Below are 26,580 nucleotides of genomic sequence, written 5' to 3'. Positions count from 1 at the left end.
TTGCTCTTATTCACATTTACTCTTAACTTTCTTCTTTCACACACTTTACCAAACTCAGTCACCAGCTTCTGCAGTTTCTCACATGAATCAGCCACCAGCGCTGTATCATCAGCGAACAACAACTGACTCACTTCCCAAGCTCTCTCATCCCCAACAGACTTCATACTTGCCCCTCTTTCGAAAACTTTTGCATTCACCTCCCTAACAACCCCATCCATAAACAAATTAAACAACCATGGAGACATCACACACCCCTGCCGCAAACCTACATTCACTGAGAACCAATCACTTTCCTCTCTTCCTACACGTACACATGCCTTACATCCTCGATAAAAACTTTTCACTGCTTCTAACAACTTGCCTCCCACACCATATATTCTTAATACCTTCCACAGAGCATCTCTATCAACTCTATCATATGCCTTCTCCAGATCCATAAATGCTACATACAAATCCATTTGCTTTTCTAAGTATTTCTCACATACATTCTTCAAAGCGAACACCTGATCCACACATCCTCTACCACTTCTGAAACCACACTGCTCTTCCCCAATCTGATGCTATGTACATGCCTTCACCCTCTCAGTCAATACCCTCCCATATAATTTACCAGGAATACTCAACAAACTTATACCTCTGTAATTTGAGCACTCAATCTTATCCCCTTTGCCTTTGTACAATGGCACTATGCATGCATTCCGCCAATCTTCAGGCACCTCACCATGAGTCATACATACATTAAATAACCTTACCAACCAGTCAATAATAAAGTCACCCCAAACTCATATATATATATATTTTTTTTTTATTTTTTATTATACTTTGTCGCTGTCTCCCGCGTTTGCGAGGTAGCGCAAGGAAACAGACGAAAGAAATGGCCCAACCCCCCCCCCCATACACATGTATATACATACGTCCACACACGCAAATATACATACCTACACAGCTTTCCATGGTTTACCCCAGACGCTTCACATGCCTTGATTCAATCCACTGACAGCACGTCAACCCCGGTATACCACATCGCTCCAATTTACTCTATTCCTTGCCCTCCTTTCACCCTCCTGCATGTTCAGGCCCCGATCACACAAAATCTTTTTCACTCCATCTTTCCACCTCCAATTTGGTCTCCCTCTTCTCCTTGTTCCCTCCACCTCCGACACATATATCCTCTTGGTCAATCTTTCCTCACTCATCCTCTCCATGTGCCCAAACCACTTCAAAACACCCTCTTCTGCTCTCTCAACCACGCTCTTTTTATTTCCACACATCTCTCTTACCCTTACGTTACTCACTCGATCAAACCACCTCACACCACACATTGTCCTCAAACGTCTCATTTCCAGCACATCCATCCTCCTGCGCACAACTCTATCCATAGCCCACGCCTCGCAACCATACAACATTGTTGGAACCACTATTCCTTCAAACATACCCATTTTTGCTTTCCGAGATAATGTGCTCGACTTCCACACATTCTTCAAGGCCCCCAGGATTTTCGCCCCCTCCCCCACCCTATGATCCACTTCCGCTTCCATGGTTCCATCCGCTGCCAGATCCACTCCCAGATATCTAAAACACTTCACTTCCTCCAGTTTTTCTCCATTCAAACTCACCTCCCAATTGACTTGACCCTCAACCCTACTGTACCTAATAACCTTGCTCTTATTCACATTTACTCTTAACTTTCTTCTTCCACACACTTTTCCAAACTCAGTCACTAGCTTCTGCAGTTTCTCACATGAATCAGCCACCAGCGCTGTATCATCAGCGAACAACAACTGACTCACTTCCCAAGCTCTCTCATCCCCAACAGACTTCATACTTGCCCCTCTTTCCAAAACTCTTGCATTTACCTCCCTAACAACCCCATCTATAAACAAATTAAACAACCATGGAGACATCACACACGCCTGCCGCAAACCTACATTCACTGAGAACCAATCACTTTCCTCTCTTCCTACACGTACACATGCCTTACATCCTCGATAAAAACTTTTCACTGCTTCTAACAACTTGCCTCCCACACCATATATTCTTAATACCTTCCACAGAGCATCTCTATCAACTCTATCATATGCCTTCTCCAGATCCATAAATGCTACATACAAATCCATTTGCTTTTCTAAGTATTTCTCACATACATTCTTCAAAGCAAACACCTGATCCACACATCCTCTACCACTTCTGAAACCACACTGCTCTTCCCCAATCTGATGCTCTGTACATGCCTTCACCCTCTCAATCAATACCCTCCCATATAATTTACCAGGAATACTCAACAAACTTATACCTCTGTAATTTGAGCACTCACTCTTATCCCCTTTGCCTTTGTACAATGGCACTATGCACGCATTCCGCCAATCCTCAGGCACTTCACCATGAGCCATACATACATTAAATATCCTTACCAACCAGTCAACAACACAGTCACTCCCTTTTTTAATAAATTCAACTGCAATACCATCCAAACCTGCTGCCTTGCCGGCTTTCATCTTCCGCAAAGCTTCCACTACCTCCTCTCTGTTTTATCAAATCATTCTTCTCCCCTAACCCTGCCACTCTTATCATCTAACACATTCAACGAACCTTCTAAATACTCACTCCATCTCCTTCTCACATCACCACTACTTGTTATTACCTCTCCAATGGCCCCTTCAACAAAATTATGTTCCCATTTGTTCTCTTGTCTTATGCACTTTATTTACCTCCTTCCAAAATATCTTTTTAATCTCCCTAAAAATTAATGATACTCTCTCTCTCCAACTCTCATTTGCCCTCTTTTTCACCTCTTGCATCTTTCTCTTGACCTGTCTCTTTCTTTTATACATCTCCCACTCATTAGCACTATTTCCCTGCAAAAATCATACAAATGCCTCTCTCTTCTCTTTCACTAATAATCTTACTTCTTCATCCCACCATTCACTACCCTTTCTAATCTGCCCACCTCCCACGGTTTTCTCATGCCAGAAGCATCTTTTGTGCAAGCCATCACTGCTTCCCTAAAAACATCCCATTCCTCACCCACTCCCCTTACATCCTTTGCTCTCACTTTTTCCCATCTCCACTCAGTCCTCTCCTGTACTTCCTCACACAAGTCTCCTTCCCAAGTTCACTTACTCCCACCACTCTCTTCACCCCAATACTTCTCTCTTCTCTTCTGAAAACCTCTATAAATCTTCACCTTCGCCTCCACAAGATAATGATCAGACATCCCCAGTTGCACCTATCAACACATTAACATCCACATTAACATTAACATCATATGATCTAAGTATATTATGTCATTTAGAGTTATCCATTAACAAACAATTACTCATTTTTATATTCAATATGAGGTTAGTATAAGGATTTTCTCTCCTCAGATGTAAGGCACCATGTGTCCAAGGACGCATATTTCCAGGCTGGCAGTAGGGCTGTGGATGGCTTTTAGCCTTCCCTCCTTCCCCAGTACAACCTTCTGGTACGACGCCCACTCATTATCTGTTGGCAGCTGCATCTATTCCAGTAATGAGACCCAGGGGGGTCCCACCATATAAGAGCCAGCACCAAGTGATTCCAAGTTGACTGAGAATGAGGGGAACTCCTGGACTGGTGACAGATGGTTTATGCTTAGGCAACCAGCCAAGATCATCAGAATGATAGGCCGAGGCTGAAGGACATTCTAAATCAAGCAGGGATTTTACACCATTGTGTGACCGTGTTGGTGCAGGGTCAGAACTGGAGTTGTCTGAGCAGCAGTTATATTGTTGAACTGCGATGCAAGTGATCCAAGTTCATGAGCACTTGATGACTTCCTCGGACACGACCAGGACGAGGAGTCAATGTGGCAACGAGTCCAGCATAGCCAGGCCTACTCTCCAGCCAGTGGTTATAATGAGACCACAGTTAATAATAAAAAACACAGTCCCAGAACCACTGACCCCCACAGACGACACAAGAGAGTCAAAAGCGACAGAGGAAGGAGACCAAAGAGAAGGCCAAGGAAAGGACAAAAGGTGTGGAGTGTGTGGAGATGCAGCACGGAGCATGCACTTTGGAGGAATGGCATGCGACTCCTGTAAAGCCTTTTTAGACGATCAGTGCAAATGGGTGCCTATAAATCTTTCCAGTGTCCAGACAACAAAACTTGTCTCATCTCCAAGCAAAACCGAAAGTTTTGTCATACTACCTGCAGGTAAGTCAAGAATTCCATTTTTTCGATTGTTGTTACGCCAGTCCTCCAGATCATTTCTTGATTTTTATTGCCATTTCTGATGATTTTTTTAACATGCTGACTGTAAAAGATCAGACCAGAGCTTAATTTGAAATAATCCTTAATTTCCTAGGATTACACATAAATTAGCTAAAGTATCATATAAGTCTTGGTAGGTAAACAGTATTGAGGTCAAAGCATACATTATGTTTCATCTTAGATGTTGCCAGCAGCCTAAATGAAGTAGTGCAATCCTCATCCATTCCCGTCGCCACCCTGCCACACATGAAATAACATCCCCCCCAAGCGAGGTAGCAGTAGGAAAAGACAAAAAAAGGCCACATTTGTTCACACTCAGTCCTGGCTGTCTGTGTAATGCCAAGCCCCACAAAACTTTCCATGGTTTACCCCAGATGCTTCACATGCCCTGGTTCAATCCATTGACCGCATCAACTCTGGTACACCACATGGTTCCAATTCACTCTATTCCTTGCCCTCCTTTCACCCTCCTGCATGTTCAAGCCCCGATCACACAAAATCTTTTTCACTCCATCCTTCCACCTCCACTTTGGTCTCTCCCATTTCTCCGTCTTCCCTCTACCTCTGACACACATATTGTCCTTGTTAATCTTTTCTCACTCATTCTCTCCATGTGCCCAAACCATTTCAAAACACCCTCTTCTGCTCTCTCAACCACGCTCTTTTGATTTCCACACATCTCTCTTCCCTTTCATTACTTACTCGATCAAACCTCCTCACACCACATGTTGTCCTCAGACATTTCATTTCCGACACATCCACCATCCTCCGCACAACCCTATCTATAGCCCATGCCTCACAACCATATAACATTCTTGGAACCACAATTTCTTCAGACATATCCATTTTTGCATTCTGAGATAACTTTCTCACCTTCCACACATTCTTCAATGCTGCCAGAACCTTCGCCCCCTCCATCACCCTATGACTCACTTCCGCTTCCATGGTTCCATCTGCCGCTAAATCCACTCCTAGATATCTAAAACACTTCACTTCCTCCAGTTTTTCTCCATTCAGACTTACCTCCCAACTAACTTGTCCCTCAACCTTACTGAACCTAATAACATTAGTTGTATTCACATTTACTCTCAGCTTTCTTCCTTCACACACTTTACCAAACTTTTTTTTTTTTTTTTCTGTCTCCCGCGTTTGCGAGGTAGCGCAAGGAACAGATGAAAGAAATGGCCCAACCCACCCCCATACACATGTATATACATACGTCCACACACGCAAATATACATACCTACACAGCTTTCCATGGTTTACCCCAGACGCTTCACATGCCTTGATTCAATCCACTGACAGCACGTCAACCCCGGTATACCACATCAATCCACTTCACTCTATTCCTTGCCCTCCTTTCACCCTCCTGCATGTTCAAGCCCCGATCACACAAAATCTTTTTCACTCCATCTTTCCGCCTCCAATTTGGTCCTCCCACTTCTCCTCGTTCCCTCCACCTCCGACACATATATCCTCTTGGTCAATCTTTCTTCACTCATTCTCTCCATGTGCCCAAACCATTTCAAAACACCCTCTTCTGCTCTCTCAACCACGCTCTTTTGATTTCCACACATCTCTCTTACCCTTAACGTTACTTACACGATCAAACCACCTCACACCACACATTGTCCTCAAACATCTCATTTCCAGCACATCCATCCTCCTGCGCACAACTCTATCCATAGCCCACGCCTTGCAACCATACAACATTGTTGGAACCACTATTCCTTCAAACATACCCATTTTTGCTTTCCAAGATAATGTTCTCGACTTCCACACATTCTTCAAGGCCCCCAGAATTTTCGCCCCCTCCCCCACCCTATGATCCACTTCCGCTCCATGTTTCCATCCGCTGCCAGATCCACTCCCAGATATCTAAAACACTTCACTTCCTCCAGTTTTTCTCCATTCAAACTTACCTCCCAATTGACTTGACCCTCAACCCTACTGTACCTAATTACCTTGCTCTTATTCACATTTACTCTTAACTTTCTTCTTTCACACACTTTACCAAACTCAGTCACCAGCTTCTGCAGTTTCTCACATGAATCAGCCACCAGCGCTGTATCATCAGCGAACAACAACTGACTCACTTCCCAAGCTCTCTCATCCCCAACAACTTCATACTTGCCCCTCTTTCGAAAACTTTTGCATTCACCTCCCTAACAACCCCATCCATAAACAAATTAAACAACCATGGAGACATCACACACCCCTGCCGCAAACCTACATTCACGAGAACCAATCACTTCCTCTCTTCCTACACGTACACATGCCTTACATCCTCGATAAAAACTTTTCACTGCTTCTAACAACTTGCCTCCCACACCATATATTCTTAATACCTTTCACAGAGCATCTCTATCAACTCTATCATATGCCTTCTCCAGATCCATAAATGCTACATACAAATCCATTTGCTTTTCTAAGTATTTCTCACATACATTCTTCAAAGCAAACACCTGATCCACACATCCTCTACCACTTCTGAAACCACACTGCTCTTCCCCAATCTGATTCACCCTCTCAATCAATACCCTCCCATATAATTTACCAGGAATACTCAACAAACTTATACCTCTGTAATTTGAGCACTCAATCTTATCCCCTTTGCCTTTGTACAATGGCACTATGCACGCATTCCGCCAATCTTCAGGCACCTCACCATGATCATACATACATTAAATAACCTTACAACCAGTCCATAATAAAGTCACCCCAAACTCATATATATATATATTTTTTTTTTTATTTTTTATTATACTTTGTCGCTGTCTCCCGCGTTTGCGAGGTAGCGCAAGGAAACAGACGAAAGAAATGGCCCAACCCCCCCCCCCCATACACATGTATATACATACGTCCACACACGCAAATATACATACCTACACAGCTTTCCATGGTTTACCCCAGACGCTTCACATGCCCTGATTCAATCCACTGACAGCACGTCAACCCCGGTATACCACATCAATCCACTTCACTCTATTCCTTGCCCTCCTTTCACCCTCCTGCATGTTCAAGCCCCGATCACACAAAATCTTTTTCACTCCATCTTTCCGCCTCCAATTTGGTCTCCCACTTCTCCTCGTTCCCTCCACCTCCGACACATATATCCTCTTGGTCAATCTTTCCTCACTCATTCTCTCCATGTGCCCAAACCATTTCAAAACACCCTCTCCTGCTCTCTCAACCACGCTCTTTTGATTTCCACACATCTCTCTTACCCTTACGTTACTTACTCGATCAAACCACCTCACACCACACATTGTCCTCAAACATCTCATTTCCAGCACATCCATCCTCCTGCGCAGAACTCTATCCATAGTCCACGCCTTGCAACCATACAACATTGTTGGAACCACTATTCCTTCAAACATACCCATTTTTGCTTTCCAAGATAATGTTCTCGACTTCCACACATTCTTCCAGGCTCCCACGATCTTCGCCCCCTCCCCCATCCTATGATCCACTTCCGCTTCCATGGTTCCATCCGCTGCCAGATCCACTCCCAGATATCTAAAACACTTTACTTCCTCCAGTTTTTCTCCATTCAAACTTACCTCCCAATTGACTTGACCCTCAACCCTACTGTACCTAATTACCTTGCTCTTATTCACATTTACTCTTAACTTTCTTCTTTCACACACTTTACCAAACTCAGTCACCAGCTTCTGCAGTTTCTCACATGAATCAGCCACCAGCGCTGTATCATCAGCGAACAACAACTGACTCACTTCCCAAGCTCTCTCATCCCCAACAGACTTCATACTTGCCCCTCTTTCGAAAACTTTTGCATTCACCTCCCTAACAACCCCATCCATAAACAAATTAAACAACCATGGAGACATCACACACCCCTGCCGCAAACCTACATTCACTGAGAACCAATCACTTTCCTCTCTTCCTACACGTACACATGCCTTACATCCTCGATAAAAACTTTTCACTGCTTCTAACAACTTGCCTCCCACACCATATATTCTTAATACCTTCCACAGAGCATCTCTATCAACTCTATCATATGCCTTCTCCAGATCCATAAATGCTACATACAAATCCATTTGCTTTTCTAAGTATTTCTCACATACATTCTTCAAAGCGAACACCTGATCCACACATCCTCTACCACTTCTGAAACCACACTGCTCTTCCCCAATCTGATGCTATGTACATGCCTTCACCCTCTCAGTCAATACCCTCCCATATAATTTACCAGGAATACTCAACAAACTTATACCTCTGTAATTTGAGCACTCAATCTTATCCCCTTTGCCTTTGTACAATGGCACTATGCACGCATTCCGCCAATCTTCAGGCACCTCACCATGAGTCATACATACATTAAATAACCTTACCAACCAGTCAATAATAAAGTCACCCCAAACTCATATATATATATATTTTTTTTTTATTTTTTATTATACTTTGTCGCTGTCTCCCGCGTTTGCGAGGTAGCGCAAGGAAACAGACGAAAGAAATGGCCCAACCCCCCCCCCCCATACACATGTATATACATACGTCCACACACGCAAATATACATACCTACACAGCTTTCCATGGTTTACCCCAGACGCTTCACATGCCTTGATTCAATCCACTGACAGCACGTCAACCCCGGTATACCACATCGCTCCAATTTACTCTATTCCTTGCCCTCCTTTCACCCTCCTGCATGTTCAGGCCCCGATCACACAAAATCTTTTTCACTCCATCTTTCCACCTCCAATTTGGTCTCCCTCTTCTCCTTGTTCCCTCCACCTCCGACACATATATCCTCTTGGTCAATCTTTCCTCACTCATCCTCTCCATGTGCCCAAACCACTTCAAAACACCCTCTTCTGCTCTCTCAACCACGCTCTTTTTATTTCCACACATCTCTCTTACCCTTACGTTACTCACTCGATCAAACCACCTCACACCACACATTGTCCTCAAACGTCTCATTTCCAGCACATCCATCCTCCTGCGCACAACTCTATCCATAGCCCACGCCTTGCAACCATACAACATTGTTGGAACCACTATTCCTTCAAACATACCCATTTTTGCTTTCCGAGATAATGTGCTCGACTTCCACACATTCTTCAAGGCCCCCAGGATTTTCGCCCCCTCCCCCACCCTATGATCCACTTCCGCTTCCATGGTTCCATCCGCTGCCAGATCCACTCCCAGATATCTAAAACACTTCACTTCCTCCAGTTTTTCTCCATTCAAACTCACCTCCCAATTGACTTGACCCTCAACCCTACTGTACCTAATAACCTTGCTCTTATTCACATTTACTCTTAACTTTCTTCTTCCACACACTTTTCCAAACTCAGTCACTAGCTTCTGCAGTTTCTCACATGAATCAGCCACCAGCGCTGTATCATCAGCGAACAACAACTGACTCACTTCCCAAGCTCTCTCATCCCCAACAGACTTCATACTTGCCCCTCTTTCCAAAACTCTTGCATTTACCTCCCTAACAACCCCATCCATAAACAAATTAAACAACCATGGAGACATCACACACCCCTGCCGCAAACCTACATTCACTGAGAACCAATCACTTTCCTCTCTTCCTACACGTACACATGCCTTACATCCTCGATAAAAACTTTTCACTGCTTCTAACAACTTGCCTCCCACACCATATATTCTTAATACCTTCCACAGAGCATCTCTATCAACTCTATCATATGCCTTCTCCAGATCCATAAATGCTACATACAAATCCATTTGCTTTTCTAAGTATTTCTCACATACATTCTTCAAAGCAAACACCTGATCCACACATCCTCTACCACTTCTGAAACCACACTGCTCTTCCCCAATCTGATGCTCTGTACATGCCTTCACCCTCTCAATCAATACCCTCCCATATAATTTACCAGGAATACTCAACAAACTTATACCTCTGTAATTTGAGCACTCACTCTTATCCCCTTTGCCTTTGTACAATGGCACTATGCACGCATTCCGCCAATCCTCAGGCACCTCACCATGAGTCATACATACATTAAATAACCTTACCAACCAGTCAACAATACAGTCACCCCCTTTTTTAATAAATTCCACTGCAATACCATCCAAACCTGCTGCCTTGCCGGCTTTCATCTTCCGCAAAGCTTTCACTACCTCTTCTCTGTTTACCAAATCATTTTCCCTAACCCTCTCACTTTGCACACCACCTCGACCAAAACACCCTATATCTGCCACTCTATCATCAAACACATTCAACAAACCTTCAAAATACTCACTCCATCTCCTTCTCACATCACCACTACTTGTTATCACCTCCCCATTTGCGCCCTTCACTGAAGTTCCCATTTGCTCCCTTGTCTTACGCACTTTATTTACCTCCTTCCAGAACATCTTTTTATTATTGGGAATACCTGGTTTAAAAAGCGAGATATACATAAGTATACTTATGTAAGTAGGAGAGATGGCCAGAGAGCGTTATTGGATTACGTGTTAATTGACAGGCGTGCGAAAGAGAGACTTTTGGATGTTAATGTGCTGAGAGGTGCTACTGGAGGGATGTCTGATCATTATCTTGTGGAGGCTAAGGTGAAGATTTGTATGGGTTTTCAGAAAGGAAGAGTGAATGTTGGGGTGAAGAGGGTGGTGAGAGTAAGTGAGCTTGAGAAGGAGACCTGTGTGAGGAAGTACCAGGAGAGACTGAGTACAGAATGGAAAAAGGTGAGAACAATGGAAGTAAGGGGAGTGGGGGAGGAATGGGATGTATTTAGGGAATCAGTGATGGATTGCGCAAAAGATGCTTGTGGCATGAGAAGAGTGGGAGGTGGGTTGATTAGAAAGGGTAGTGAGTGGTGGGATGAAGAAGTAAGAGTATTAGTGAAAGAGAAGAGAGAGGCATTTGGACGATTTTTGCAGGGAAAAAATGCAATTGAGTGGGAGATGTATAAAAGAAAGAGACAGGAGGTCAAGAGAAAGGTGCAAGAGGTGAAAAAAAGGGCAAATGAGAGTTGGGGTGAGAGAGTATATATATATATATATATATATATATATATATATATATATATATATATATATATATATATATATATTTTTTTTTTTTTTTTTTTTCATACTATTTGCCATTTCCCGCGTTAGCGAGGTAGCGTTAAGAACAGAGAACTGGGCCTTAGAGGGAATATCCTCACCTGACCCCCTTCTCTGTTGCTTCTTTTGGAAAATTAAAAAAAAAAAAAAAAAGAAAGGGGAGGATTTCCAGCCACCCGCTCCCTCCCCTTTTAGTCGCCTTCTACAACATGCAGGGAATACGTGGGAAGTGTTTTAGATATCTGGGAGTGGATCTGTCAGCGGATGGAACCATGGAAGCGGAAGTGGATCATAGGGTGGGGGAGGGGGCGAAAATTTTGGGAGCCTTGAAAAATGTGTGGAAGTCGAGAACACTATCTCGGAAAGCAAAAATGGGTATGTTTGAGGGAATAGTGGTTCCAACAATGTTGTATGGTTGCGAGGCGTGGGCTATGGATAGAGATGTGCGCAGGAGGATGGATGTGCTGGAAATGAGATGTTTGAGGACAATGTGTGGTGTGAGGTGGTTTGATCGAGTAAGTAACGTAAGGGTAAGAGAGATGTGTGGAAATAAAAAGAGCGTGGTTGAGAGAGCAGAAGAGGGTGTTTTGAAATGGTTTGGGCACATGGAGAGAATGAGTGAGGAGAGATTGACCAAGAGGATATATGTGTCGGAGGTGGAGGGAACGAGGAGAAGAGGGAGACCAAATTGGAGGTGGAAAGATGGAGTGAAAAAGATTTTGTGTGATCGGGGCCTGAACATGCAGGAGGGTGAAAGGAGGGCAAGAAATAGAGTGAATTGGAGTCATGTGGTATACAGGGGTTGACGTGCTGTCAGTGGATTGAAGCAAGGCATGTGAAGCGTCTGAAGTAAACCATGGAAAGCTGTGTAGGTATGTATATTTGCGTGTGTGGACGTGTGTATGTACATGTGTATGGGGGGGGGGGGCATTTCTTTCGTCTGTTTCCTTGCGCTACCTCGCAAACGCGGGAGACAGCGACAAAGTATAAAAAAAAAAAAAAAAAAAAAAAAAAAATATATATATATATATATATATATATATATATATATATATATATTCCCTGGGGATAGGGGAGAAAGAATACTTCCCATGTATTCCCTGCATGTCGTAGAAGGCGACTAAAAGGGAAGGGAGCGGGGGGCTGGAAATCCTCCCCTCTCGTTTTTTTTTTTTTTTTTTTTTTTTTTTTTTTTTTTTCCAAAAGAAGGAACAGAGAAGAGGGCCAGATGAGGATATTCCCTCAAAGGCCCAGTCCTCTGTTCTTAACGCTACCTCGCTATCGCGGGAAATGGCGAATAGTATAAAAAAAAAAAATATATATATATATATATATATATATATATATATATATATATATATATATATATATATATATATATATATATATAAGCGGGATAGATAACTAAATGAATATATATATATATATATATATATATATATCCCTGGGGATAGGGGTGAAAGAATACTTCCCACGTATTCCTCGCGTGTCGTAGAAAGCGACTAGAGGGGACGGGAGCGGGGGGCCGGAAATCCTCCCCTCCTTGTATTAACTTTCTAAAATGGGAAACAGAAGAAGGAGTCACGCGGGGAGTGATCATCCTCCTCGAAGGCTCAGAGTGGGGTGCCTTAATGTGTGTGGATGTAACCAAGATGTGAAAAAAGGAGAGATAGGTAGTATGTTTGAGGAAAGGAACCTGGATGTTTTGGCTCTGAGTGAAACGAAGCTCAAGGGTAAAGGGGAAGAGTGGTTTGGAAATGTCTGGGGAGTGAAGTCAGGGGTTAGTGAGAGGACAAGAGCAAGGGAAGGAGTAGCAATACTCCTGAAACAGGAGTTGTGGGAGTATGTGATAGAATGTAAGAAAGTAAATTCTCGATTAATATGGGTAAAATTGAAAGTTGATGGAGAGAGGTGGGTGATTATTGGTGCATATGCACCTGGGCATGAGAAGAAAGATCATGAGAGGCAAGTGTTTTGGGAGCAGCTGAATGAGTGTGTTAGCGGTTTTGATGCACGAGACCGGGTTATAGTGATGGGTGATTTGAATGCAAAGGTGAGTAATGTGGCAGTTGAGGGAATAATTGGTATGCATGGGGTGTTCAGTGTTGTAAATGGAAATGGTGAAGAGCTTGTAGATTTATGTGCTGAAAAAGGACTGATGATTGGGAATACCTGGTTTAAAAAGCGAGATATACATAAGTATACTTATGTAAGTAGGAGAGATGGCCAGAGAGCGTTATTGGATTACGTGTTAATTGACAGGCGTGCGAAAGAGAGACTTTTGGATGTTAATGTGCTGAGAGGTGCAACTGGAGGGATGTCTGATCATTATCTTGTGGAGGCTAAGGTGAAGATTAGTATGGGTTTTCAGAAAAGAGGAGTGAATGTTGGGGTGAAGAAGGTGGTGAGAGTAAGTGAGCTTGGGAAGGAGACCTGTGTGGGGAAGTACCAGGAGAGACTGTGTACAGAATGGAAAAAGGTGAGAACAATGGAAGTAAGGGGAGTGGGGGAGGAATGGGATGTATTTAGGGAATCAGTGATGGATTGCGCAAAAGATGCTTGTGGCATGAGAAGAGTGGGAGGTGGGCTGTTTAGAAAGGGTAGTGAGTGGTGGGATGAAGAAGTAAGAGTATTAGTGAAAGAGAAGAGAGAGGCATTTGGACGATTTTTGCAGGGAAAAAATGCAATTGAGTGGGAGAAGTGTAAAAGAAAGAGACAGGAGGTCAAGAGAAAGGTGCAAGAGGTGAAAAAAAGGGCAAATGAGAGTTGGGGTGAGAGACTATCAGTAAATTTTAGGGAGAATAAAAAGATGTTCTGGAAGGAGGTAAATAAAGTGCGTAAGACAAGGGAGCAAATGGGAACTTCAGTGAAGGGCGTAAATGGGGAGGTGATAACAAGTAGCGGTGATGTGAGAAGGAGATGGAATGAGTATTTTGAAGGTTTGTTGAATGTGTCTGATGACAGAGTGGCAGATATAGGGTGTTTTGGTCGAGGTGGTGTGCAAAGTGAGAGGGTTAGGGAAAATGATTTGGTAAACAGAGAAGAGGTAGTAAAAGCTTTGTGGAAGATGAAAGCCGGCAAGGCAGCAGGTTTGGATGGTATTGCAGTGGAATTTATTAAAAAAGGGGGTGACTGTATTGTTGACTGGTTGGTAAGGTTATTTAATGTATGTATGACTCATGGTGAGGTGCCTGAGGATTGGCGGAATGCGTGCATAGTGCCATTGTACAAAGGCAAAGGGGATAAGAGTGAGTGCTCAAATTACAGAGGTATAAGTTTGTTGAGTATTCCTGGTAAATTATATGGGAGGGTATTGATTGAGAGGGTGAAGGCATGTACAGAGCATCAGATTGGGGAAGAGCAGTGCGGTTTCAGAAGTGGTAGAGGATGTGTGGATCAGGTGTTTGCTTTGAAGAATGTATGTGAGAAATACTTAGAAAAGCAAATGGATTTGTATGTAGCATTTATGGATCTGGAGAAGGCATATGATAGAGTTGATAGAGATGCTCTGTGGAAGGTATTAAGAATATATGGTGTGGGAGGCAAGTTGTTAGAAGCAGTGAAAAGTTTTTATCGAGGATGTAAGGCATGTGTACGTGTAGGAAGAGAGGAAAGTGATTGGTTCTCAGTGAATGTAGGTTTGTGGCAGGGGTGTGTGATGTCTCCATGGTTGTTTAATTTGTTTATGGATGGGGTTGTTAGGGAGGTAAATGCAAGAGTTTTGGAAAGAGGGGCAAGTATGAAGTCTGTTGGGGATGAGAGAGCTTGGGAAGTGAGTCAGTTGTTGTTCGCTGATGATACAGCGCTGGTGGCTGATTCATGTGAGAAACTGCAGAAGCTGGTGACTGAGTTTGGTAAAGTGTGTGGAAGAAGAAAGTTAAGAGTAAATGTGAATAAGAGCAAGGTTATTAGGTACAGTAGGGGTGAGGGTCAAGTCAATTGGGAGGTGAGTTTGAATGGAGAAAAACTGGAGGAAGTGAAGTGTTTTAGATATCTGGGAGTGGATCTGTCAGCGGATGGAACCATGGAAGCGGAAGTGGATCATAGGGTGGGGGAGGGGGCGAAAATTTTGGGAGCCTTGAAAAATGTGTGGAAGTCGAGAACATTATCTCGGAAAGCAAAAATGGGTATGTTTGAAGGAATAGTGGTTCCAACAATGTTGTATGGTTGCGAGGCGTGGGCTATGGATAGAGATGTGCGCAGGAGGATGGATGTGCTGGAAATGAGATGTTTGAGGAAAATGTGTGGTGTGAGGTGGTTTGATCGAGTAAGTAACGTAAGGGTAAGAGAGATGTGTGGAAATAAAAAGAGCGTGGTTGAGAGAGCAGAAGAGGGTGTTTTGAAATGGTTTGGGCACATGGAGAGAATGAGTGAGGAAAGATTGACCAAGAGGATATATGTGTCGGAGGTGGAGGGAACGAGGAGAAGAGGGAGACCAAATTGGAGGTGGAAAGATGGAGTGAAAAAGATTTTGTGTGATCGGGGCCTGAACATGCAGGAGGGTGAAAGGAGGGCAAGGAATAGAGTGAATTGGAGCGATGTGGTATACAGGGGTTGACGTGCTGTCAGTGGATTGAATCAAGGCATGTGAAGCGTCTGGGGTAAACCATGGAAAGCTGTGTAGGTATGTATATTTGCGTGTGTGGACGTGTGTATGTACATGTGTATGGGGGGGGGGGTTGGGCCATTTCTTTCGTCTGTTTCCTTGCGCTACCTCGCAAACGCGGGAGACAGCGACAAAGTATAAAAAAAAAAATATATATATATATATATATATATATATATATATATATATATATATATATTTTTTTATACTTTGTCGCTGTCTCCCGCGTTTGCGAGGTAGCGCAAGGAAACAGACGAAAGAAATGGCCCAACCCCCCCCATACACATGTATATACATACGTCCACACACGCAAATATACATACCTACACAGCTTTCCATGGTTTACCCCAGATGCTTCACATGCCTTGATTCAATCCACTGACAGCACGTCAACTCCGGTATACCACATCGCTCCAATTCACTCTATTCCTTGCCCTCCTTTCACCCTCCTGCATGTTCAGGCCCCGATCACACAAAATCTTTTTCACTCCATCTTTCCACCTCCAATTTGGTCTCCCTCTTCTCCTCGTTCCCTCCACCTCCGACACATATATCCTCTTGGTCAATCTTTCTTCACTCATTCTCTCCATGTGCCCAAACCACTTCAAAACACCCTCTTCTGCTCTCTCAACCACGCTCTTTTTATTTCCACACATCTCTCTTACCCTTACGTTACTCACTCGTTCAAACCACCTCACACCACACATTGTCCTCAAACATCTCATTTCCAGCACATCCATCCTCCTGCGCACAACTCTATCCATAGCCCACGCCTCGCAACCATACAACATTGTTGGAACCACTATTCCTTCAAACATACCCATTTTTGCTTTCCGAGATAATGTTCTCGACTTCCACACATTCTTCAAGGCCCCCAGAATTTTCGCCCCCTCCCCCACCCTATGATCCACTTCCACTTCCATGGTTCCATCCGCTGCCAGATCCACTCCCAGATATCTAAAACACTTCACTTCCTCCAGTTTTTCTCCATTCAAACTCACCTCCCAATTGACTTGACCCTCAACCCTACTGTACCTAATAACCTTGCTCTTATTCACATTTACTCTTAACTTTCTTCTTCCACACACTTTACCAAACTCAGTCACCAGCTTCTGCAGTTTCTCACATGAATCAGCCACCAGCGCTGTATCATCAGCGAACAACAACTGACTCACTTCCCAAGCTCTCTCATCCCCAACAGACTTCATACTTGCCCCTCTTTCCAAAACTCTTGCATTTACCTCCCTAACAACCCCATCCATAAACAAATTAAACAACCATGGAGACATCACACACCCCTGCCGCAAACCTACATTCACTGAGAACCAATCACTTTCCTCTCTTCCTACACGCACACATGCCTTACATCCTCGATAAAAACTTTTCACTGCTTCTAACAACTTGCCTCCCACACCATATATTCTTAATACCTTCCACAGAGCATCTCTATCAACTCTATCATATGCCTTCTCCAGATCCATAAATGCTACATACAAATCCATTTGCTTTTCTAAGTATTTCTCACATACATCCTTCAAAGCAAACACCTGATCCACACATCCTCTACCACTTCTGAAACCACACTGCTCTTCCCCAATCTGATGCTCTGTACATGCCTTCACCCTCTCAATCAATACCCTCCCATATAATTTACCAGGAATACTCAACAAACTTATACCTCTGTAATTTGAGCACTCACTCTTATCCCCTTTGCCTTTGTACAATGGCACTATGCACGCATTCCGCCAATCCTCAGGCACCTCACCATGAGTCATACATACATTAAATAACCTTACCAACCAGTCAACAATACAGTCACCCCCTTTTTTAATAAATTCCACTGCAATACCATCCAAACCTGCTGCCTTGCCGGCTTTCATCTTCCGCAAAGCTTTCACTACCTCTTCTCTATATATATATATATATATATATATATATATATATATATATATATATATATAGGATAGGGGAGAAAGAATACTTCCCACGTATTCTCTGCGTGTCGTAAAAGGCAACTAAAAGGGAAGGGAGCGGGGGGTTGGAAATCCTCCCCTCATTTTTTGATTTTCCAAAGGAAGGAACAGAGAAGGGGGCCAAGTGGGGATTTCCCTCAAAGGCTCAGTCTTCTGTTCCTAAAGCTACCTCGCTAATGCGGGAAATGGCGAATAGTATGAAAAGAAAAAAATATATATATATATATATATATATATATATATATATATATATATATATATATATATATATATATATATGAAGAATGTATGAGAAATGGATTTGTATGTTGCATTCATGGATCTAGAGAAGGCATATGATAGAGTTGATAGAGATGCTCTGTGGAAGGCATTAAGAATATATGGTGTGGGAGGCAAGTTGTTAGAAGCAGTGAAAAGTTTTTATCGAGGATGTAAGGCATGTGTACGTGTAGGAAGAGAGGAAAGTGATTGGTTCTCAGTGAATGTTGGTTTGCGGCAGGGGTGCGTGATGTCTCCATGGTTGTTTAAGTTGTTTATGGATGGGGTTGTTAGGGAGGTGAATGCAAGATTTTTGGAAAGAGGGGCAAGTATGCAGTCTGTTGTGGATGAGAGAGCTTGGGAAGTGAGTCAGTTGTTGTTCGCTGATGAGACAGCGCTGGTGGCTGATTCAGGTGAGAAACTGCAGAAGCTGGTGACTGAGTTTGGTAAAGTGTGTGAAAGAAGAAAGCTGAGAGTAAATGTGAATAAGAGCAAGGTTATTAGGTGCAGTAGGGTTGAGGGACAAGTCAGTTGGGAGGTAAGTTTGAATGGAGAAAAACTGGAGGAAGTGGAACCATAGAAGTGGAAGTGAATCATGGGGTGGGGGAGGGGACGAAAATTCTGGGAGCGTTGAAGAATGTGTGGAAGTCGAGAACGTTATCTTGGAAAGCTAAAATGGAATAGTGGAATAGTGGTTCCAACAATGATATATGGTTGCGAGGCATGGGCTATGGATAGAGTTGTGTGGAGGAGGGTGGATGTGCTGGAAATGAGATGTTTTAGGATAATATGTGGTGTGGTGGTTTGATAGAGTAAGTAATGTAAGGGTAAGAGAGATGTGTGGTAATAAAAAGAGTGTGGTTGAGAGAGCAGAAGAGGGTGTTTTGAAATGGTTTTATCACATGGAGAGAATGAGTGAGGAAAGATTGATAAAGAGAATATATGTGTCAGAGGTGGGAACGAGGAGAAGTGGGAGACCAAATTGGAGGTGGAAAGATGGAGTGAAAAAGGTTTTGAGTGATTGGGGCCTGAACATGCAGGAGAGTGAAAGGCGTTCAATGAATAGAGTGAATTGGAACGATGTGGTATACCGGGGTTGATGTGCTGTCAATGGATTGAACCAGGGCATGTGAAGCGTCTGGGGTAAACCATGGAAAGTTCTGTGGGGCCTGGATGTGGAAAGGGAGTTGTGGTTTCAGTGCATTATACATGACAGCTAGAGACTGAGTGTGAATGAATGTGGCCTTTGTTGTCTTTTCCTAGCGCTACCTCGCGCACATGCGGGGGAAGGGGTTGTTATTTCATGTGTGGCGGGGTGGCGACGGGAATGAATAAAGGCAGACTATGAGTTATGTACGTGTATATATGTCTGTGTGTGTATATATATGTATACGTTGAGCTGTATAGGTATGTATATGTGCGTGTGTGGATGTGTATGTATATCCATGTGTATGTGGCTGGGTTGGGCCATTCTTTCATCTGTTTCCTTGCGCTACCTTGCTAATGCAGGAGACAGCGACAAAGTATAATAAATAAATAAAATGTATATGTGCGTGTGTGGGCATTTATGTATATAAATGTGTATGTGGGTGGGTTGGGCCATTCTTTTGTCTGTTTCCTTGCACTGCCTCACTAATGCGGGAGATGGTGATTAAGTATGAAAAGAAACATAAATATAGGAATATTATATGTGTCACACTTCTGAATACTGGAAAATTTTAGCAAAACAAGGAAACAATTTTGTCAAGGGTTTTATGGTTCAAATGATGAGTTGGTATGCATTTCCATAATCTTCCCCTCTCACTTAGTTTATTATTAGTAAGTAAAAGAAACTGTGAATGATTGTTACTTTGCAGAAATCTTGTTAACTCTGAACTAATTTCACATATTATAGGGATAAACAATTTTGCCATATACATCAGGTTTCTCTTCTCTTTCCTCATGTAAATTATCTTCATTGAGGTATGCTTTATTATGAGCAAACAGTACTCTGTATACATCTTGCACTTCACATCTTTTTCATTGCAGGTTTAAGAAGAGCCAGGAGAATGGTATGGAGATCAATTGGGTGATGTCAGAAACAGACAGAATGGTGCTTTGGAAGAATAGGCTGGCTAAACAGCGCCATGTCCAGGAAGAGAAGATGAAGGATAAAGTTTATGGTGACCTCCCAAGATCATTGGACCCTGAAGAAGCTGATAAGCTAAAGAAACTTGCTGCTCTTCAGGAGGCTACATTTAGATCCATTCCTTATCCAGAAGACTGTTATGGTGATAGTGTCGAAGCATTAGCTAATCTTTTTGTATGTATATGTAAGAAACTAGGAATGTTTTTCTATAAAGTTGAAGACTTTCAAGAAGTTTGTAAGACAGATCAATCTCTTTTACTCAAGAGCGGGATTGGGATGTCAATATACCTCCATGGCGCTTACATGTATGATTATGAAAATGAAATGTGGCCTACTGACTGTAATAAGGAAGCTTTGAAGATTCCACCTGTCTCCATGGCTACTCTTCGAAAGTTTACAGTTTTGCCCGAGGCTTTTGATGCTATTATGAAATTTTACAATAAATATTCTAAAGAACTGAAAGATGAAATTATTTTGGCACTTATATGTGTAATTGCTTTCTTTCAGCCAGATGAACCTCAATTTCAGTATCCCAAAAAGATTCAAGAGATTCAAATAAAATACCTTGAACTCCTTCAACATTACTTAAAGGCTAAAGAGGGTGATGTTGGTGTGAAGGTTACGTTTCCCAAACTTCTAGTAGGGCTTGCAGATGTTAGAGAGATTGTTGAATTTCACAGCAAAGTAGATATTAAACCAACCATTAATCATCAGCAGATCTCCACGTGTTCGTCAGTAAAGAATCAGTTTACTGCAGTGAATGAAGCGTTCCAGAAGGCTACTCAGGGATTCTTGCCAGAATTTTCTTCAGTCTTAACTGCCTCAGAAAAGAGGCAGCCACTATGGCAATGCACTACAATTGTTGGAAGAAGGAAACGGCCAAGCTCAGGTGTTACTGTTCTTGGGGATCAATTTTATCATCCCCAGACCAACCAGATATTTGGTGGAGATCCAAGAACTGATATGATCATTGCAAATCCTATGGAACAGATAGACAGGTTCTTAAGGAAACATAAATTGCCTATTGCACAAATTAATGAGGTCTCAGATTTGAAAGATGATTATGGAAGTAATAAAAACTACAAAATAAGTATGCTGAACAGAGATTCTGGAAGGACAACTAACTCTGCTGCATTATATCATTCTGAAAGGCAGTTACAGCTAATGTCAAGTGAAAGTAATGGGGATTGTAGTCAGTCAACAATGCTAGACAAAAAGAGGGCAGTTGAAATTCTATGTGATATTTTAAAGTATATATCATGTGCTGATAATGAAGACTTTATTCAGTCATTAAAACAAAATTTGTCACCACACCTCTTGACCAATTTAGCTCAAAAGTTGTCTGCATCATAGCAATAAATTTATGAGTAATTTTAAGCTTTTTGTTAAATTTGTTTAAAACTTAAAATTTTAATGAAATACTAATAAGCAGAAACTACAGAATTTTGATATTTAAATTCACTGACTAATTGGATTCCTGCCAAATGATTACAGTAGTGTCATGGATATAAATCTTGGGTTACTTATGCTCATGTGCCTGCTATGGTGTTAGTTTACTCTCAGTGGACTTATTTGGTGGAACACTGATCAACTGTGATGCACTCACATGTTCATTTTATTCATATATATATTTGAATCTATACTACAAGAAAACTTCAATCTCAATATTTTTTAAACAGGAAAAATTCATGACACAAGAGTTCATGTACGAAAATTACAGTGTTCAGTACTTAAGTTCTCCATTAGAAACAAATGTTAATGTATTTCCATATAATTGGATGCTGTAATATATTAATGTTATATAGTGTAACTCCTGTGTATTCCATTAAACTGTTTATATGTAATGAAATTGTATATTTTGCTTATTAAGAATATGCAGCATTTCTACAAAAAATATTGAAAAGTATGAAATATTAGCTGCACACAACCACAAACACCACATCTTTATTGATCATTTTTGTACCAAACAAGTTTTACATACACACAAAAAAACATGCACACTCCTCTCCACACACTTTGACTTATTTTTTGCATATTTGTGTGTTAAATACCCAGTAGCAGTAATGAAAAATTTACAACAACATGGTTTAGCTAGTCAAGCGTATGCACTTTTTTATACCATACGGGGATGCATGTTTTTTTTTTATCTTTTTATGTTGTTGACTGGATTCAAGACAGAAAACTAGGTAATCCTGTGACCTTTGAAACACTGCAGTGGTTGAAGTAATGGACTACTTTTTACAATGGTTATTTTCGTAAGCTTAATTGAAGCTTCTGCACTCCTGAATTTTGTGTCCTCCATATACTTTCACACTCCACCATATCTTTAAGTGATTTCTGTCCATTTTTTTCTATTTAGTTTCTCTTAGATTTTTGTTTTTTCTTGTCTATATGTCAAAACAACCTCATATTCATTTTATACATACTTATTTCAACATAAAATCAGATGGTGACTACTTCACTTAAGTGGTGGTAAGAACAACTAGCAAAAGTTTTCAACAAAGAGTCCTAGACATTTGCTGTGGTGATGGTTATAAGCAAAAGCTTTTCAGAAAGATTCTTCCTGATACCTTGCTACGAATCAGAAAAGGGCATACATGAGATCTGTATCAGGAGCATGTCATCCGGAGTACATACAGATATACCCTGATTTACATTAAAAACCATATCTGGAAAACTTATAAACAAAAAAAAATCAAAGTGGAACCAATTTTACCTAAGAATATATTGAGATAAAAGGGATTTTGTTACTGAGGGAGATTTCTCATCATAAATTTCACACAAAGAGGTGAATAGAATATAAAGAAACATACAGTACAGCTCAGATATATTAACAGTAAGTATTTCAATAAAGGATAAGGCACACAAAGTATTGTATCTGAGTGAATGATTAAAAAAACACTTACCCAGAGCCAATTAGGATATTTCAGGTTGAGGCTGTCAGGGGCAGTAAGGGTGTGGTAAAGATATGCCAAGTAAAGGGCCAGGATTGCCTGGCTTTGTATCTAAGGATAGACATTTGAAGATTATGCCCATAGATAGCTGAACATTTAACTTTCTGCCAAGTGACCTTCATCTTTACTGGGATGTTACAATTCTGATCTTCAATCCAAACATTTAACAGTTGCTCCATCTTATCCATAACTTCAGTTCTAATATAAGTGAACTTCACTGCACTTAAGGAGGTTATATTATGAACATATAGTATCATCTTAATTTACCTCAGTCTCACAAAAAGTCCTCAATGATGTAGTAAGCAAGCCAAGAACTCTGGCTATATCAATTTCAGGTTTTATCTGCATCCTCACCAATAGTCCCCAATAATGTAGTGGACAAGCCAAGAACTCTGGCAATATCATTTTCAGGTTGATGTACATAAAAGCACTTCAAAATATTTAACTTTACCTTCAAGCTAATTTTCTTTCCTGTTTTTCATCATGTAAGAGGCACAAGACTCCCATGGATTTTATCACTTATAGATATGGAGTATTTCAGGATGCCATATACAATATTACAATAAAAGAATGTGGGTTGTAACACCATTGTACAGACACAGGCATGAGACTACCTGCTTTGTTGGACTGTAAAGTTAGGATATCTGTATTTTCTTACGTATTTTAACATCACTGGGAAGTAAATGTTTTGTACATTAATTAGTATGATTTTGATATTTACATATTTGTAAAGACTGACTAATGTTATACAGAAAAGTTTGAAGCTTTCTTAACCTCCAATATGGTAGGTTTATGGGATCATGCAACCTGCTGAATTAAGACAGCTTTATGCCCAATACTGCCACTCTGTTAACTTTTGATGCAATGAAGAGGTAATGAGTCTATTAAAAGGTTATATTTCTCAAGATCAAAGGAGTAGCATCAGCAAAAGTGAATTGTACCTTCAAAATTGAGTATGAACATTGCAAGAAGATTTTCTAGTGGGAACAAGACACTTAAAGACGATGTCCTTTTTTAATACCTAATTTGTGACAAAAACAATATTTCATCACAACACTCCATGATACAGTAGTTAGCATTACTGACCATGAGTCAGCTCAGGCTTGCCCCATGTCTGGTTCAAATACTGGGCATGGCTGACAGCTCATACCCAACCCAGACATTCAACTTCCCCTTTGGGCTGGTCAATAAATGGCTTAGGCTGAGGATAAAAATCATGGTACATATATATTCAAGGTTCAGAGATGGGGCAACACAAGTGTAAAACTCTCACCAGTAGCATATAAATAGTAATTTTTTTTTTTAGGGAAAAATAAGAGAAGGGAAAGCACGTATGAATTTTGAGGAAGTGAAAAACCTGTCTTTAATAATGTGTTGGGTCATAGTTATTGGGAAAAACATGAGAGGGTAGAGAGTCCCAAAGCGTCTAGGGGTAGGCAAAAAAAAAGTTATCAAAACGGCCTAATCATAAGTTGCCAATGGCCACACTGTAATCATGTGATGCAGCATCTTGCTGCGTATTGCGTGATCTACCTAGTGGTAGAGTCTAACGAGCAGCCAGCTCTCTCGACTAAAAAGCAAAGTAATACCTACAGAAGTGTGAAAGTGAACCAACATTACATGTATGCATAAACTGTTCATAGTAAAGGCATGAACTTCTAAAGTCATAGGGAATAGACTCTTGAAACCCACTATCCATATAAAGAGGTGAGTTTGGGCAGACTACTTTACCATTAAGGAAGTGCTGCCCCAATCCTCTTTAGTTCTTGACATGATTTTACCATGATCCTTATATCCATGGTTCCTTGGTACCATTAGTATCAAAGAACAATATAAAAATCAAATTATATCCTAATTTAACATGAAATTTTAATGAACATCCTACATACTTTGAGATGAATAAAAATATTTCAATACAGAGAATGGGAGCCTGATTATCTATGCTAGAATTGAATGAATGCATTACTGTTTGTTGCACTCAGCACAAAAAAATATGCTCTGCTATTCATAGTTTCTTTAGATGCTTAAGCATGCATGACATTGCCTGTGAGGTTTATCTTTTTCACTGCCTTACTCAGGGTCATCAGCAAGGGGTGCTTTGATCTCATCAGTAGAAAGAATGCACTTGTTTACTCTAGGATGCTTTGATCTTATCAGTAGAAAGAATGCACTTGTTTAGTCTTCCTGACATCCTGAAAAAGATGAAGTAGGGTAAAAATGCTGCACTGGAGTGTATTATTTGTCAATTTGTTATTTTAGAACATTAGCCAACAACAATTGATGTATTAGCTTTACTCACCTTTTTGTAAATATCCTATTTAAAGAGGATTCTTCCATAACTAAAGATGCAGGAAAGTTTTTGCTCTCCAAAGTACATGCACCATTATAAATGCACAAATGTTGACCTGCAGGTCTTGCGCATACAGTGATCCCGCAGAAAATATGTAGAATTTTGGATGATATAAGTCACTGGGAACAATGCTTTTGATATGTATCAATTGATGAGTAAGATGAAGAACAAAACGCGAAAAATGAAGAAATAAGTGACAGAGTGATTTTAGTAAAATTACATAAGATGGAGGAAGGTCTTCATGGAAGCCATCTAATAACCTTGCAAATGTGGAAGAAATTATGTGAGAACAGCACCTAATTTTCACTTTAGGTAATCATGGGGTAATGGAGAACTTTGGTAACACATAACGGGTAAAGAACTAGAACATTTCTGAAGAATAATCACCAATATCCTATCCACATATGGTAGCCATTCATTCTCCTCACACATATATGTCATGTGAAAGGTGTAATATTCCTATATGTATTTTTGTTAATCACCACCAAAAATGAGTTTAAGATATGAGTGTGTATGAAATAAAAGTAGAATCCCCTCACACTAAATGTTAGTGCAAAAGGTGTATTATTTCTAAATATATTAATGTTATTTACCACCAACACTGTACTTGTGTATGAGGTGACAGTGTAGTGGGAAAACAAATTGAATGGTAAGAAATTCATCTCCATGTCCTCTCTTATCAGGATCTGTCAAACACACTCACTCTAGTTGCTAACATGGCACTGAACCAAGTCAACAAAAATGTGAAAATCTAACTTTCAATGTATTTTCTGTTACTTTTGAATGCAAATCTATCATATCTGAAAGTAAAAAAATCAGATTTTCTTTCACACTCCAAGGGGGAATTTCCAAATCATGCCTGTTGTTTAAGGGTAAAATCAACCAGCTTTTCTTTTCTTCATAATTCACAGTACTACAGGGTCTGCATCAAAACTTACATGGGATCACAGAAACTTCTGATACTGAGTTCAATATTACCTTTCAAAGGGTTCAACTATTACTACATGAAAAATATTTTCATTGCTGA

At 41.0% G+C, this 26,580-nt stretch overlaps 2 protein-coding genes across 10 annotated transcripts in view; one reads left to right on the top strand and one right to left on the bottom strand.

Annotated features, from left to right (window-relative positions):
• Positions 1-22,098, top strand: part of LOC139758438 (uncharacterized) — a 167,964-nt gene extending 145,866 nt beyond the window's left edge. For all 8 annotated transcript variants that reach the window (XM_071679850.1, XM_071679844.1, XM_071679847.1 and 5 more), the window contains one exon: positions 20,150-22,098. In XM_071679850.1, the coding sequence (XP_071535951.1) occupies positions 20,150-21,602 (1,453 nt within the window). In that variant the 3' untranslated portion in view covers positions 21,603-22,098. The remainder of the gene's footprint in view (positions 1-20,149) is intronic.
• Positions 22,099-23,059: 961 nt separating this feature from the next.
• Taf7 (TATA-box binding protein associated factor 7) overlaps positions 23,060-26,580 on the bottom strand; it is a 94,304-nt gene continuing 90,783 nt past the window's right edge. For both annotated transcript variants that reach the window (XM_071679856.1, XM_071679853.1), the window contains exon 11: positions 23,060-25,395. The gene's annotated coding sequence lies outside the window, so the exon portion shown is untranslated. The remainder of the gene's footprint in view (positions 25,396-26,580) is intronic.

This window comes from Panulirus ornatus, chromosome 30 (assembly GCF_036320965.1).
Source record: "Panulirus ornatus isolate Po-2019 chromosome 30, ASM3632096v1, whole genome shotgun sequence".
NCBI classification, from domain to species: Eukaryota; Metazoa; Arthropoda; class Malacostraca; order Decapoda; family Palinuridae; genus Panulirus; species Panulirus ornatus.
Note: the sequence above shows the minus strand (reverse complement) of the source record. Positions and strands in the feature narration are given on the sequence as shown.